Source organism: Vicia villosa, linkage group LG5 (assembly GCF_029867415.1).
Source record: "Vicia villosa cultivar HV-30 ecotype Madison, WI linkage group LG5, Vvil1.0, whole genome shotgun sequence".
NCBI lineage: Eukaryota > Viridiplantae > Streptophyta > Magnoliopsida > Fabales > Fabaceae > Vicia > Vicia villosa.
The window spans coordinates 153963316-153979595 of NC_081184.1; the positions used below are offsets into that span (position 1 = coordinate 153963316).

Consider the following 16280-nt stretch of genomic DNA (forward strand, 5'->3'; position numbering starts at 1 on the left):
TATTTAAAGAATAATCACAATTCATAATAAGATATTTGAGCTCGCCAAATGAGTTGCTATATCTTATTGTATTCTTTAACCATATTACATCTAATTAATAGCCAACCATTCATTAAGACCACTTGGATCTCAATTTATAAATGGTACATTACATTAAAAACTATTTTTTTTTAATAAAAAATTGAATACAAAAACTTAACCTACTTTAAAATTTATTTTCAATAGAGTCAAATTAGACCTGTTAAATAAAGTCACATTTAATGACTAAATAACATCCTAGCGTTGATTCAAACAAACGTCAACTCTTTCAAGCATTTTTTTGCATTTTCTTGTAATCCAAAGTATGTCCGCAAATAATTTTGGAGACTAAAATAACTGACTTAATATATATTTTATTTGTTTTCAATTTTAATTTTTTACTTCTTGAAGTTTGTATTTGTTTTGTTGGAGTTTGTTTGAAGTCTTACATTGTTTAGGGTCCCGAACTGTTGAATGTATAAATATGTGAGGGCAATCTATTAGAGCCGGGTTAAGGACTGCAATGTGGACATTTGACTCAGACATATGCTAGGCGTGAGGGTGAGTGTTGAAATTGGTACTTGTGTTGTTGGAGTTTGTTTGAAGTCCTACGTTGCTTAGATTCCTAGACTGTTGAACGTATGAATATGTGAGGACAACCTCACCCTTTGAGTTAACTTTTGGTATTAGAGCTTTGAGCCAACTTTTGGTTTTAGAGCAGTGTTAAATCCTGCAGTGTTGACATTTGACTCAGACCCAAGATAGGTGTGACAATGGATGTTGAAGATGGATTTTGAATAATGGATAAATGTGCATTTACTCTTTTTATGGGTTTGTTGAGTTGACAGGGAGACTCAATTTTATTGGTAAGTGTCATTTTCTCAAATGGAATTGCCGCGTGAACATGACCGGTTCTGTTGTTTTGTTTAGAACATATTAATGAATCAAGTCAACTATACTCCAAAACCAATTCTAACACCACATGCATAAATAGACCCAAAAAAACACAAACCTTAAAACATCACAAATAGTTAGCTTTCAGACTTCATAGAGTGTCATACACATGGAGTTCATTCTTGTGCTTTTCATGATCTTTGTTGTGTCTACAAATTCAAACTCAGTAGCAGCCTCTCCCTCCACCAACAACTCTCTGTGTCCAGTTGACATGAATTATGTATTAACAGTTCCTTGGAACACCTCTACCTGTCTTACCCAAAACAAACCACAAACAAGTCTATGTTGTCAAACTTTGCTGTCACTTTTTGGTATAGCACTAGCACAAAACCTCAACAAGAATTCTCTTTTCCAACTCCCAAACCTATCTACCTCCACCTCATGCCTTCAAGACTTCCAAACTAAGCTCACTTCCCTTTCACTTCACAACGACCTCGTCTCTTCATGCTTTGATCCACTTCAATTTGTTATCACTCCTAACATCTGTGCTCGTATTCAATCTAAGCAAGATTGGTTCAGCAGCGTCGGTCCTGAATCATTGTTCAACACTTCTTGTAAACAAGACCTTAGTGTTTCTACCAACTGTGATGCATGTGTTGATCAGGGACTCAAGGTTCAAGAGAAGCTGAATCAAATTGATGGTAATAGTTCACATTCTAAAGATTGCTTTTACTTCACTATACTTTACATTGCCGGAGTTGTGAATCAGTTTGGCCCTGAAAACATCGGTGTTATGTCTTGTATTCTTGAACTGCCTCTTAACTCTCAAGTGGTTTCCAGAAAAAAGAGCCATCATGCACTTGTTTTTGGGTTAATCGGAGCTTCAGTTGCATTCATGGTTATCATGTTTTCTTTGCTTGGCTTCTATTTTTGGCACACTGGTTGGTTAAAGAGAAAAAGGACCGGTAATTTTTTAAGCCATGCTGATCCAAGGGAACAACGGTCCATCCTAAGATTTAGACCAAACACAGGGTCAATTTGGATCAAATTTGATGAACTTGTGAAGGCCACTGACAATTTTTCACTCCAAAACTTTATCGGTAGAGGTGGATTTGGGATGGTTTACAAGGGGATTCTATCAGACGGCACAACTGTCGCTGTTAAAAGGATCGAAGAATCTGATTTTCAAGGGGATGATGAATTCTACACTGAAGTCGAAATTATTAGCAAGTTGAAGCACCGCAATCTAGTGCCGCTTAGAGGCTGTTGTGTGGTCGATGAGGATCATAATCAAGAACACAGAAATAGGTATCTTGTCTACGATTATATGCCTAATGGTAACCTTGAAGATCATCTCTTTCCATCCATGGTCAACGAAAACGAAAATAAATTGTTGACTTGGCCTCGAAGAAAAAACATAATCTTAGATGTGGCAATTGGGTTGGTTTATTTGCACTTTGGAGTCAAACCTGCTATTTATCATAGAGATATCAAAGCTACCAATATACTACTCGATGCGGAAATGAGAGCAAGGGTTGCAGATTTCGGACTGGCAAAAGAAAGCAGTGAAAGTAGGTCTCAGTTGAATACTAGAGTAGCCGGGACTTACGGATATCTTGCACCAGAATATGCGCTTTATGGTCAGTTAAGTGAGAAGAGTGATGTTTACAGCTTTGGTGTGGTTGTTTTGGAGGTTATGTGTGGAAGAAAAGCTCTTGAGTTGTCTTCATCAGGAACACCTAGTTTCTTGATCACGGATTGGGTTTGGTCGTTGATGAAAGCTGGAAATTTAGCAGAAGCTTTGGATGGTTCTATGTTGGTGGATGATGGGGAGTCCAATGGTAGAAATATAATGGAGAGGTTTTTGGTGGTTGGAATTTTGTGTTGTCATGTAATAGCTGATTCAAGGCCAACAATTTTGGATGCTTTGAAGATGTTAGAAGGGGACATTGAGGTTCCATCAATTCCAGATAGACCAATGACTCTTGAGAACCACATGTTTATCAATGGTGATTGAGTAGAAAAAGAACAATGAAAATTAAGATGTAAAGAAAATATTTATGTTTATATATAAAACAAAAGTTATGGTAGAGAAGTGGGATACAAAAAAGTATTTGTGGAAAACTATTGAACCAAGAAACTAGCCTAAATTGGAATGTAGAAAATTGCTTTAAAAGCTCAGGATGCTATTCAATAAGTACTTATTTATTACTAGTTCAATTTTGGGAATTGTTCACAAGGTTATAGACCGATTATGTTGAAAATACTTCTTTGACTCTTATTCACCTTCTTGGGGAAGAATAGGTGGACAAATCATTCTCTATTTCTTAGAACCAGTATCTTAGAAATTAAGTATTTTCACTCAAATAATTATTTTGGCTATTATTTGGATTCTTAGTTTTTATTTTTAAGTGGGTGAGCCATTTTTCTTGTGCAAACAAACTATTTTTTAATTTGGTCTAATTGGCCGTATCAATTTGTTGATTGAGAAATATGAGTTTATTAATGTTGGAAAATTTTCCAAAATATTTAATTTATAATGAAAATGATTAAATTCAATTGATGAATTTATGTGTTGATGTATTGGTTATGTTTTTTGTTTAATGAAAATTAGAATGTCATGAGTTATTTGTAAAATTAACATAATAATAAATAGTCAAAAGTTACACCAGTCAAAATTTGAACTAGAAAACGTTTGGACAAATGTGTCTACCACCTAACTATTACAACATTCTAATCATTACAATATTTTTACTTTGTTTGAAAGAAAACATAAATTTAGGTAAAAGACCAAAAATTCAAAGAAAGTATCCCTTCATCAAGTGGTATGATTTCTCTATATATAGAGATGCCTTGCAAACTGAAATAAACACGGAAATTACTATCTCATTCTTATATTTTTTTAGTACACAAGAATAAATAAAGAAATTTTATTCTGTAAAATATCATTGATCAATATGCTTAATGTGAATGTGCGGTTCATGTTAAAGTTTCCAAATTATTCTAAAAAAAATTTGCTAGATTATTCATTTGCATCCAATTTGTCTAAATTGATGGGGAGGTAGGGGAATCAAATACAACTTCTAACAATTAATAATTGAATTCTACAATCAGTTGATTTGACCTCATGAAGCTTCAGGTACCCTGAGCTTGAAAGAGGCATACTTATTCAAAACAGTCCTCTCTACTAGATTGACTTGAGAAAATCTCATTTGGAACAAGGACATCCCTCCCTCTAAAGCAACGACTGTCTGAAAATTGATGCTTAGGAAGCTCTTCACAAATGAGCAACTTAAGGCTAGAGGTTGCAATTTGGATTCTGTTTGGTCCCTTTGCAGGTTTAGTTCTGAAAACCTAGAGCATTTGTTCTTCTTTTGCAGATTTACAAGGAGGTTTTGGAATTGGTTCTGCAAAACCTTAAACTTAAATCAATCTCATGTCAGCTTAGATCATTTATGGAGGATTGGTGGAAGATCCCCTCTGTGCTCCATTGTCATAAACTTAACCATTGTCTATATTATCCCCTCAATTCTCCCTTGTCATAAACCCATCCATTCTCTACATTATCACTGGTACTTGGAGTGCTAGAAATGCATCTAGATTAAAAAAACAAATCCTCATCTCTCACGAGCACTATTGTTGGCATTAAAGCACAAGTTACATGTACAAGAAACAACACAAACTTTTGTGCAACACCAATCACGGAGGACTTCATTTTTCTCAAGGCTTTTGACATTTCTATTTGTCCTCCTCGAGTTCCCTCTATAAAGGAGGTCATTTGGCAACCTCCTTTAAAGGGATGGCTCAAGTGCAACTCTGATGGAGCCTATTGCCATGATAATACGGTAGGTCTGGAAGCCGGGGGATTTCAGAGACTATAATGAAAATTTTATCCTTGCTTTCTCTGAGAATATTGATGGTAATTCATCTTTTCATGCTGAGCGTAGAGCGGTTATTAGAGCAATCCAAATTGCTTATGACAAATCTTTGCCAAGACTTTGGATAGAAACAAACTCTCAACTAATTGTGCATACTTTAACTAGCCCATTCATGGTTCCTTGACAATTAATGAAGTATTGGAATGACTCATTGAACGTTATTGTAAATATGACGTTTGTTTTTTCTTATATTTTATAAAGAAGAAAATAGTTGTGCAGATTTTTTTCTAACACCGACCTCAAAACTATTACTTTCATATACTTTAACAATACTTCTTAGAACATTAGACAAGATTTTATAAAAAAATAGGTTTGAGATGCCTTTTTCTAAGTTCACTTTTTTTTAAGTGGATTTTAGTATATTCCTCATATTTTATGTGACTATATTTTCATTTTAATATTTTTATTTTTATTTTTAAAAAAATCGATATCAATCTAGAATTTATATCAGATCCTTAGAAAACTCCAAATTATTACTATTTGAGTTTTGAGCATAGGTGTATTAATTAAAAACTTTGCCCGAAAATGTTAGGTTATTGCTGTTGTATTGAAAGTTGAAATTGAATTAAAAAACATAAAAATAAGTTACATACTTCATCCACATGACCTCAAATGCAATAAATTCTATGGGAAAAATGAAAAAATAAAATCAACCAAACCTAAAAAAGAACAACCTTCTCGAACTTTAATACAACAGTCTTTTATTACAATAAAATTCAACCTTACTTTTAGCACACTTCAAACCATATCTAGTTGATTATTAGTAGTAGTTAAAATTGCCGTAGGCGTTTTTAGACTTTACAAATATATGACTTGTTTAAGACTTTAGTTGAATAAATAATCCATTCTTTATATCAACAAATAAACAAATTAATATTCTATCAGAAAATGCACACGTAGTAGGTGCTTTTACTCAAATATTAAAAGCTGAATATAAAGTACAAACCCTCACCAAACATATTTGTGACAAGAGAATTTTTCATGTTTTTTCTCTTCTTGCTTCTCAAATCTAACTCCACCATAACATATCCAAAAATAGAAACAAAAACAGCTTTTTAAGATTCCAAATCTATGAATCCTAGTTTGGTTTTTCTCTTGTTCTTTCTCATCATACTCATAGATTCATCAAACTCAACAACAACATGTCCAGTGTCTATGAAATTTGTCCAAACAGTCCCTTGGAATTCTTCACTATGTCATAACTTCAAACCCTCACAAACCAAAACAGAAACAAAACAATCTCTTTGTTGTCAAACTCTCTTATCTCTCTTTGGCATAGCACTTGCTGAGAATCTCAAAAGACACTCCATTTTCCATTTCTCCAACACCTCTACCTCACAATCTTGCTTACAAGATTACCAATCTAGTCTCACTTCAATCTCACTTCCTAACAACCTTGTTTCCTCATGTTTTGATCCATCTCAGTTTGTTTCTACCCCCGACACATGTGTTCATATTCAATCTGAACAAGATTGGTTTAACAAAGTTGATTCGACAAGTTTAGCACTTCTTGATGATGTTTGTAAACCAGATTTAACAGATCATGATCATTGTAATGCTTGTCAAAGGCAAGGGGATTTGGTTCATCAGATGCTGACTCGAATGGATGGTAATGGTTCTCATTCTCAAGATTGTTTTTACTTTACTATACTTTATATTGCTGGGATTGTGAATAGGTTTGGTCCTCAGAGTAATGGTGTTCTGGCTTGTATTCTTATTTTGTTGGTTGTGAAAGAGGATTCTGAAAAGGAAAATCATCATGTTCTTGTCATTGGGTTGGTTTCAGCTTCTTTTGTGTTTGTGGCTTTTTTGTTAGGGTTGTTGTATTTTTGGTATACATGGTGGGTGAAGAGGAAAAAGAATGATAATTTGTTATCACATAATGGTGGTTCGATGGAACCGAGTTTTAGTTTAAGAGTTAGGCCTAAAAGCGGGTTGATTTGGTTTGATTTTAAGGATCTTTTGAAGGTAACTGATAATTTTTCGTCGGGAAATTTTGTTGGGAGAGGCGGGTTTGGTTCGGTTTATAAGGGGGTTTTACCGGACGGGACAGTTGTTGCGGTTAAAAGGATTGAAGAGTCTGATTATCAAGGAGATGTTGAGTTTTACAGAGAGGTTGGGATTGTTAGTAGCTTGAAGCACCGCAATTTGGTGACGATTAGAGGGTGTTGTGTGGTTGGTGAGGATGAGAATTCGGAGTACATTGGAAAGTATCTTGTTTATGATTACATGCCAAATGGTAATCTTAAAGACCATCTTTTTCCAGATACGGATAGCGAAAATGCAAAGCGAGTACTAACTTTGGCGCAAAGAAAGAACATAATCTTGGATGTGGCGAACGCGTTGGTTTATTTGCACTTTGGAGTTAAACCTCCTGTTTACCATAGAGATATCAAAGCCACAAATATACTACTTGATGCAGGTATGAGGGCAAGGGTTGCAGATTTCGGGCTGGCGAGACAGGACTACAGTCAAAATAGGTCTCAGTTAAATACAAGAGTAGCCGGAACTCACGGATATCTTGCTCCCGAGTACGCGCTTTATGGTCAGCTAACTGAGAAAAGTGACGTCTACAGCTTTGGCATTGTTGTTCTTGAGATAATGTGTGGAAGAAAAGCTCTTCAGCTGTCATCGTCAGGAGAGCCTAATTTCTTGATCACGGATTGGGTTTGGTCGTTGATAAAATCCGGAAACATGATTAAGGCTTTGGATGGTTCTATCTTAATGGATGGAAATTCCAATAGAAGCGTAATGGAGAGATTTTTGTCGGTTGGAATTTTGTGTTCTCATGTATTGGTTGCTTTAAGGCCAACAATTTTGGATGCTTTGAAGATGTTAGAAGGGGACATTGAAGTTCCATCGATTTCAAATATGTCAATGAGTCCGGGGAATCACATGTTTGCGCGACGTGAATCAACTTGATAGTGAAATCACCTTGTAGTTTGCTAAAAGTTAAGGTATTTCTGTATTTTTGTAAATGATAAATGGTCTATTTTACTGTTAGATTGAAAATTACAACAGAACGAATCTTGTTACTTACCTGTAAATGTATTTCAATGGTTTGATTTGACCTATAGGTTTTTTTTTGTCTTCCTCTATCTCTAACTATTGGACTATTCTTCTTACTAGTGTTTATGTTCATATAAAGACCAAAGAGATTTTGTTATCTTCCCTATTGTGGGGACAACCCAATTTTGTCTTTAAGGATTATATATTTCAAATCCTATCTTGTCTTATGTATCAACTCATCTATCATAATGTTGTCATCTATGTGGAACTAGGTTACTCTCTTCCTGTTTCGCACGTGTATTCTTGTGATCTCAATGACGATTTTCAACAGAAATGTGCTGTACAGCATCCACCTGTAGCTTATTGTGTTTTATGTTATTATTCCTTTTTACAATTTTTAGTCAATTGTCAAATTTTCATGTGGTCCTCTTCTAAGGGAACCATGAGCACCGTTACTTGAGTTCTCTGTTATGCTGAGATTAGTATCTCTAAGATTGGTGGTTTATGATGGGTGTCACAGATGCTGTTGAGTGAAGGCTTCTCTTTTCATGCTCTACATATTGCATAGTGAGTTGTGAATTATAATCAGTTCCAAAACTAATCTTGTACTCCAAGAAATGTGTTAATCTACATATGCACATATGCTAAAAGTGCACAGTGGCATTTACTTCGATTTTGAGGCAACAAAATTCACTGCATAAGTTTATGGCGATGATTAAGAATCAATGCAATACAATTCCCTAATCAATCAAAGAATTTGACTAATTAAGATCCATCGAATGAGGAATTCGAATTCATTTTGAACAAGAGAGACACAATGTTGTTGTGCACGTTGGTCCTTGTTGTTGTGGGTCAATGTGTTGTATAGCATAATGTCTCATACTCTTCCTTTCAAGTTCCAACCTTTCATCGTAAACAGGTAGCTCAGTCGGTGAGCTAAGGGACATTGATCGAGTCTTAAACGCCGTGTTCGAACTTCGAACGCCAAAAACTATCATAACCACTAACTCCACATCATTTATTTAAGGTCATTAGTACATGTTTTCTGCAAATCTTTTTCTTTAGGTGCAAAGAATAGAATATTGCGTGCTGAACAAGTAAGAATCTCCTTGTAATGAACAAAATGTTAACGCTATCATTTATGTATTTATTTCAACAGAACCAAACTGTACTATGTATTTATTTCAACAGAACCAAACTGTACTATGTATTTATTTCAACAGAACCAAATTGTACTATATATCACTTCATATAAAAAAATCCAACAGGAATCAAATCAAAGTTGCTGAATTAAAAACAGAAACTGTGTGATTTACGTGTGTTGAATAGTATATACTTTATACATGTTCTATAATACTGCATATTCTCTTTTTAAGATTACATAGTTTCTTTCTTTCAACCTTCCTCTTTATATCTCTCAAACTTTTTCATAATAAAACTTAAAATCATAAGAATCTCAATCATCATCATCATCTCCACTCATAATTACACCCAACAAATAGTAACATAACACAATAAAAGGTTACAAACCTCTTATCTTCCCACTTGTTTCATTATTGCATCTTTTGTCTCTTAATCTTCAACTTATATAAACCAATCAATCTCCATCAACTTTCTCATTCAAACACTTCCTTTTCCACACCTTTCAACTTCATCATGTCTTCTAATTCATGCACAAATTCTTCTTCTTCTTCTGTCAATGGTTTCTATAACTTGCTTACTAAAAGACTAAATGCTCTTCACCAATCATTGGTCCTATCGGATAACTTCATGTCGATCCAATTTGTTTCGGAGGTGGTTTCGTCGCTACAATCCTTTCAGTTGCAGTTAATACTTGTGGTGCAAAATCTTTGTTTACCTATTGGAGGGAAATGGTTGGATGAATATATGGATGAAAGTTCTAGGCTTTGGGATGTTTGTCATGCTGTCAAATCTTCCATTTCTGGAATTGAGAACTATTCTTCAGGTGGGTCTAATATAGTTGCCTCATTGGATGGATTCCATCATTTGAATCAAGAGGTTTCACATCAGGTTGGTATACTTTCACACTTTGTGATTGTGATTTTAGTCGCGTCATCAAGGTCTTTGATGTCTTTGTCGTTTGCAGTTCAATTGCGGTTGTAATAGTATCATCTGAATTAATTGATTGTAATTCTCCATAAGATCAAATATCACATCATGATAGTGATTGCGACGGTGATTTAGAATCTTTTAAAGGGATTTGGATTGTCTGTAGTCGACAATCTGACACATTCACACCGTTAACACATCAGTGGTTGGTTGTGAGATTGAAATCTACATAGTCTGATCTCGTCCCAATGACCATCGATGTGTTGAGTGTGTGAATGTGTGAGATTCTGACAAGGCAATCCAAATGCCTTTTTGAGACATATAAAAATATGTTCCAAATTTCCTTCAAAGTCTATGTATTGGAAAACTCAGTAATGTTTATTCAATGTATCTAACACACATCATATATGCTATATGCACAGGTTCTTAGATCAATATACATTGGTCAAAGGGAGGTTCTAGCACTGGAAGAGGAAAACAAAAGCATGGTGGAAACAAGAATTCAATCATTGTCACAATATATAAACAATGACATCAGTTTGGAATCGAAGCTAACCGAATACAACGGCTTTCGAGGCGTTCTTTATGCGATGAGAAGAGTTAGTTCACTACTACTAATGATTCTATTAAATGGTGTTGCATATTGTTTATCTTCATCATGCTTTGATCATCAAGAGAATGAAGAGAACTTGGTTTTTGGATCAAACTTTGTGGTTTCAATGGCAACATTGAAGCAGAAAGTTGGAAAGGAGATAGATAAGAGTAATGTGAAGCCAGGGATTTTGTTACATGAATTTCAACAAGCAAAGGTTGCTATGGAGGAAATGAAGGTGGGGGTGGAGAGAGTAGTAGTTTATGGAGAAGGGTTTGAGATTGAGGAAAAAGTTGAGAAGTTGAAAAGTTGCTTTGGATTGTTGAAAAGTGGAGTTGAGAATTTAATAGGAAAAGTTGATGATTTGTTTGATGAAATTGTTGAAGGAAGGAAGAAGATTTTGGACATGTGTAGTCATAAGTAGCTATGTAATTTGGTTAAGTGTAAAAATATCAAAAGGGAACATAGTTGAAAGGAAAATTCAACATTTAAGAAAAAAGAAAAATATGTTGAAAAATGACATATGAAATGTAAATAGTTTTTCTTTTCTTGCATTTCTTTTTTATCTAATGTTGAAAAAAACTCAAATTACATTTAAAAAGAAGTAAGGTAAGAAAATAATTTATAAAAAATTATAAGTCAATTTGTAAAAATAATTTTACATTAATTAAAACATGTTTTCACCCATTATTAGTATTACGAATGTGAGAATTTTATACAATTTTACATTAAATACCGGCTATAATTTAAAGCGAATATTTAAAAAAAAAGTATGTACGAAATGATAACATAAGAAATAAGTTTTATAAAAATAAATAAATAATTTTTTTTTGATAATTTTCTTTACTTTGGTATGGATAACGCTTTTTTATTGAAATAACTAACTCTACAATAAATAAAATGTTGTTATTTTGTCTAATTTAATATATAAAATAACCATGGACACCAAAATAATTGATGTTTGACCAATTTATTCATTACAAATTTTTATTAAAAATTAGATTTTTTATACTAAAAGTACATTTATCGTGTAATGATGAATTTAATTTTTTCATAAATATAAAATGGAAAATATTAAATTAAGAATAATGTAAGTAATTAATTAAAAAAAATAAGTACTATTATAATAAAAAGTGGAATAAGTTAAATACATGGATCATCTAAATCAAGAAAGGAAAAAAAGGAAAGAAAAGCAATGAAGTATAATGCTTGCTAATGCAATTGATATTGTAACAGAAAACTTTAGCTAAGAGCATTACCAGTTGTATTACAAAATTTCTAGAAATTAATCTGACATATAGTTCTTTATCAATGTAAAAGTTGAAGTTCGTTTCTGAAGTTTGAGAGGAGAAGTATTCAAAAAAGTATGAGGATGAAGATTTGGAGGAACAAGTTTTTTAGGCCATTTTGAAGTGATGATGGATGAATGAGAGAGCTAATATGTTTCAAATGCAATGCATAAGTAAAATAACATGAGATAAGAAGAATGAAAAAAACTACCTCTATTTATAACTTTTGCCTAATCAATTGGAAGAATGTGTCAATTGATTGGCAACGTTAAAATTTAAGATTTAGCTGTTGTAAATAGCCATTACATTTATGTCTCACCCAACTAGGCGTTGTGGTGGGATCCAAAGTTTACATTTCTAAAATTCCACACGATCAAATCGATTGGATTATAGTGTCAATCAATTGTTTTAGCCGAATTCAACATATCTTGTTTTGTGCTTTGTGTGTTGCACTAGTGTTTGACATTATTTACACCTTCTTTCAAATAACACTTAAAACACTCATCTTTTGGTTAGAATAATATTTACTTGAGACGAGCAAAAATACTCATTATTTTTAAGGGGTTAATCAGAGTTTTTTGATTTTTTCAATCTTAAAATAATGTATACCTCTTTTATCAAGATATTCCAACATGGGCTGAGCTCAAGAACCTTAAATCTTGGTTTTATCACAGGATAACCAATAACCTAAGAGATTTTAATATCAAGCTAATCTTGAACCTAATCAAGCTTTTAATATTGGGTTAAACTTTAACCTAATCTTGTTTTTAACACTAGCTAACCAAAAACCTATGAGATTTTAACACGAGTTGATCTCAAACCTAATTAAGGGCTTGATCACACAATACCTAAACAAAAACTTTTACAGGTTTAGCTTCAAACCCAAATGAAAATCCCTAAATGGATATAATGTTAGACCATGGTATAAAAGTTTCTTAGTGAAATTACAAATATATCCTTTTAGAGTTACCATTTATCATCACTCACAAAAGAAATTTATCGAAGAAGCACTTCGTTCTAAATATTAGTGAGAGAAAGTAAAAGAAAAGTTTTAGATTGAGAGTGAGAAATGTCAAACACGGTTGTGGGTGATTTGAAATGAGGGAAGTGACCTTTATTTATAGGCTAGAGGTTGTCTTTAAAAGAAAATTGATTTTAATGCGTTTTAATACTTGTTAACCAATTAACACATAATACCAATCAATTAGATACCTATAATATAATCGATTATCAGTTCAAAATAGGAAAGAAAAGATATCTAGTTGTTGCACATCATTAAGATAATATCCTAATTGCTTAGATCTCTATTTTTAACTGAGCCCGTCAATTAGGTTAATGTGGAAATTGATTGGCAAAGATAAAACTTTGCCCATAGCTATTATGACTGCTTCCGGTTCTCTAGCACAACGTCAAGACTTTTTTAAGATATTTTCTTGAAAAAAATTAGTTTGAAAAGATGATTTTTAAGACATTTTTACGAGAGCGCCCTTATGCCTTACTACGTATTCACCTAGACTAATCAGGGTATGACTTTCTTGTACTTCAAAACTTTATCAGATACTTTCTTTGTGGACACTTGCTTGAGTTTACTTGAGAGAACTTGAGATACTTTCTTTGTACTTTAAAGGCTTGAGTTATATTCCATTTGATTGTCATCATCGAATAGTCAAGTCTAACAAACCCTGATGCTTAGGTTTACATCTTTATCCATTTATTTACTTATGCTTGACTTGTCATAAGACATTAGTTATCATCCTAAAAAAATTGTCCTTGTTAAAAGCATATCACCTTCAAAACAAGGTTTCATGCCCTACATAAGGGTAAAGGTTAAAGGGGGTATTTTCCCATAGTTTTGGAGTAAATGGTCGACGTATCAAGATATCTAAGGTCCACATGATGTCTCAATAACTTTATAGTAGGTATTACTATAAGTGTATCTAGGGTATTAAAATATCACATTCATATTTAACGTATCCACACAAAAAAAAAGAGAAATTTTAAGAAATATCATGTCGTATACTCAATACTCTCTCTCTCCTATTTTCAAAAGAGGTATCCCACAATAGGGGTATTTATTACTAGTGGAAGATATAATTGAGAAATATGAGTAGACAGAAACTCAAAAGTGAACAACGATGGAACAAAATAACTTCTAGGAAGTTAGTATGAGATTAGAAGAAGTTATTAAATTTGAGAATTAAAGAAGTTGATAGCTCGGGCAAAGGCCAATAGGTCAGATCCAACGACCATGGAAGTCAAAGAACTAAATCCAATGACAAACACAGTAGGACTTCAAAGGTCGAATAGAAACCAAAGAATAAATCTCATTTAATGCTTATAAAAGCATTGTTCCCTACAATGTAATACTATTTCTCGAATTTTGTGTAAGCCATTAAATGCGCATATTAGTTTGTGACCTCTAGACTTAGGGCTAGCAGATACGTAGAAATAGGGGAAATGCCAAGGGTCAAAGGTAAGTTTCTAAGATATCCCATCTGACAAGAATGGTATGTAACACTTAAGTTTCTATGAGTTTTTACTGTGACTCCTCGAATCGAATACAAATTTTATTACACCATAATAAGACTTTTATGAAAAATTGGAAATATTAGCTTTGTTGGTTCTTTTAAAGAAAATGGAAGGTCCTTTGATTGAATCATACATGGTTACCAAATGAGAACAACAACAATTATGTTAAACTCAAGAGAACCTCTTCATGTAGAGTAAGGGACCATAACATGCCAACCTTGTGACTGCCTACCAAGGAAGGTTGGGAAACTCGAAAGTTGTTATTACTCTAAAACAAATGCTAAGGTATTCATGACCTCTTTCGCATCAACAATCTTAACTTTATGACTGAACCATTGATAAGTGCCAAAATGTTGTTATTTTGAGTATATAATTGTGGCACTTATCGATTCTATTCATTTCGATTTTGTAATAAAATCCCCACTTTTGTGTATATATTCACATTATTTAGTTTTCATATGTTTTATATACCGTTTAATAGTTTTTCCTTTGTTTTTATAGGTATTCATGCTTATTGGAGCCTCGAGGAATAAAGTGTCGAAGGCACGGCTCCGATTGCGCGATTTTGGATCAATAAGCAAGTTTTGTGCAGAGAGCGCCGCTGAGCGGCGTGTAAGCGCGCTTTCCAGGGGCGAACCAAATTTCCCTGGCCGCTAAGCGGCGGGTCTGGCCGCTGAGCGGAGGCCTGTTTACTGTTCTTGATATTTTTGTAATACGTGTAGTCCGCTAAGCGAGATTTGGCCGCTAAGCGGCCGTAGTAGAAATTATGTTTATATTCTTTCATTTGAACCATTTCTAGGTTATGGTTTTGGAGAGTTTTTGGTTCCAACTCCATCATTTTCATTCTTAGATTAGGATTAGCTTAGAAAACAACACTGGGTCATGCACTTGGAAGATCGGAGGTGGATTTCTCATCAACCGGAGCTGACAACCCGCGAGATGTTTGGTTTATCTTCTCTATTCTCTGTGTATTTCTTTTGTGTTGGGTTTGTTTGTATAGTTACTCGAATCTTATGTATATTTACCGATTATAATGTTATATTTAACTTGCTTTACGAATCTGTGTTGATATTGTTCTGGATTTTTGCTCTGTGCTGAAGATTTGAGTTGCTTTAGAGATAAACTGCTTGAATCTTTATCTAGGATGATAATCTGTTGGTTCTGAACTCTAGAGATAGATTTAGAGCTAGCATTCACTGTGAGTATCTGTACTTAATGCTTTCGTGTTTGAGCGGCGCGCGAGAGATCGCCGACGCGAGAATACGGATGTTCTCGCGACTTCGCGTTAGAGATAACCTTAGTTGTGAGATGATCTTGTTTGTGCTCCAGAGATGGACGCTTATGTGAGAGATACGTGATGACATAGATGAGTATTGTAGGTTGAGTATAACGAGTTGGTAAGTGTATGTTTGTGAAGAGTGAATATATTTACATTCCTGATAAGTTATTTCTCTTCTAAGAATGTGTTTATTCTTTTCTTGTCTATATCTTTGTTTACTTTTTGCTCATTCAAACCCAAGCTCGAAACTATATAAACTATTGAATGGCATCTCTCCATCTCTGTGGACGATAATTCCCGGATCAATATTTCCAAATCTTTTTTTTTGCTTGCCCTATACTGCATTCAACAACCATCATTTAAAGTGTGCCATTAAGGTCACACCCATACTCATTACCATGGAGGATATCCATACTTCAAGAACATTGAAATAGGCTCTATCTGACTTCATCGGCCTTGTCTTTGGGGGATATTGTTATGGGTGGGTCAAGGTCGATTTCATCTAGCTCTAACATCATCGAATACCTTGTAGCGGTCAAACAACCTTAAATGTCAAATGTAATCAATAGTCCTTAAAAATCGTTTATAAACATCCATATTATTATATTTATAGGAATCGGGTCTATGGAATGATCACGCCAGAGCATCATACCAAATTGAGG

The 16280-nt window shown here is 33.8% G+C and overlaps 3 protein-coding genes across 3 annotated transcripts; all 3 read left to right on the forward strand.

Annotated features, from left to right (window-relative positions):
* The first annotated feature begins 105 nt into the window (after positions 1–105).
* On the forward strand, positions 106–3125 carry LOC131603297 (probable receptor-like protein kinase At1g11050). The gene has a single exon (XM_058875599.1). The coding sequence runs from the start codon at positions 1082–1084 to the stop codon at positions 2927–2929; it is 1848 nt and encodes a 615-aa protein (XP_058731582.1). The 5' UTR covers positions 106–1081; the 3' UTR covers positions 2930–3125.
* A 2687-nt stretch (positions 3126–5812) lies between these two features.
* On the forward strand, positions 5813–8004 carry LOC131603299 (probable receptor-like protein kinase At1g11050). Its single transcript, XM_058875601.1, has one exon. It carries the CDS (start codon positions 5922–5924, stop codon positions 7770–7772), a length of 1851 nt encoding a protein of 616 aa, XP_058731584.1. The 5' UTR covers positions 5813–5921; the 3' UTR covers positions 7773–8004.
* Positions 8005–9515: 1511 nt separating this feature from the next.
* On the forward strand, positions 9516–10945 carry LOC131605776 (uncharacterized). Its single transcript, XM_058878091.1, has 2 exons — positions 9516–9890; positions 10352–10945. The coding sequence occupies exons 1-2, from the start codon at positions 9516–9518 to the stop codon at positions 10943–10945; spliced, it is 969 nt and encodes a 322-aa protein (XP_058734074.1).
* Positions 10946–16280: the final 5335 nt, after the last annotated feature.

Excerpts from the sequence above, each read along its gene's own strand:
- LOC131605776 (XM_058878091.1), top strand. The coding sequence starts at position 9,516 with ATGTCTTCTAATTCATGCACAAATTCTTCTTCTTCTTCTGTCAATGGT. Across the intron at positions 9,891-10,351 it reads ATCAAGAGGTTTCACATCAG|GTTCTTAGATCAATATACAT; the intron begins GTTGGTATACTT and ends CTATATGCACAG.
- LOC131603299 (XM_058875601.1), top strand. The coding sequence starts at position 5,922 with ATGAATCCTAGTTTGGTTTTTCTCTTGTTCTTTCTCATCATACTCATA.
- LOC131603297 (XM_058875599.1), top strand. The coding sequence starts at position 1,082 with ATGGAGTTCATTCTTGTGCTTTTCATGATCTTTGTTGTGTCTACAAAT.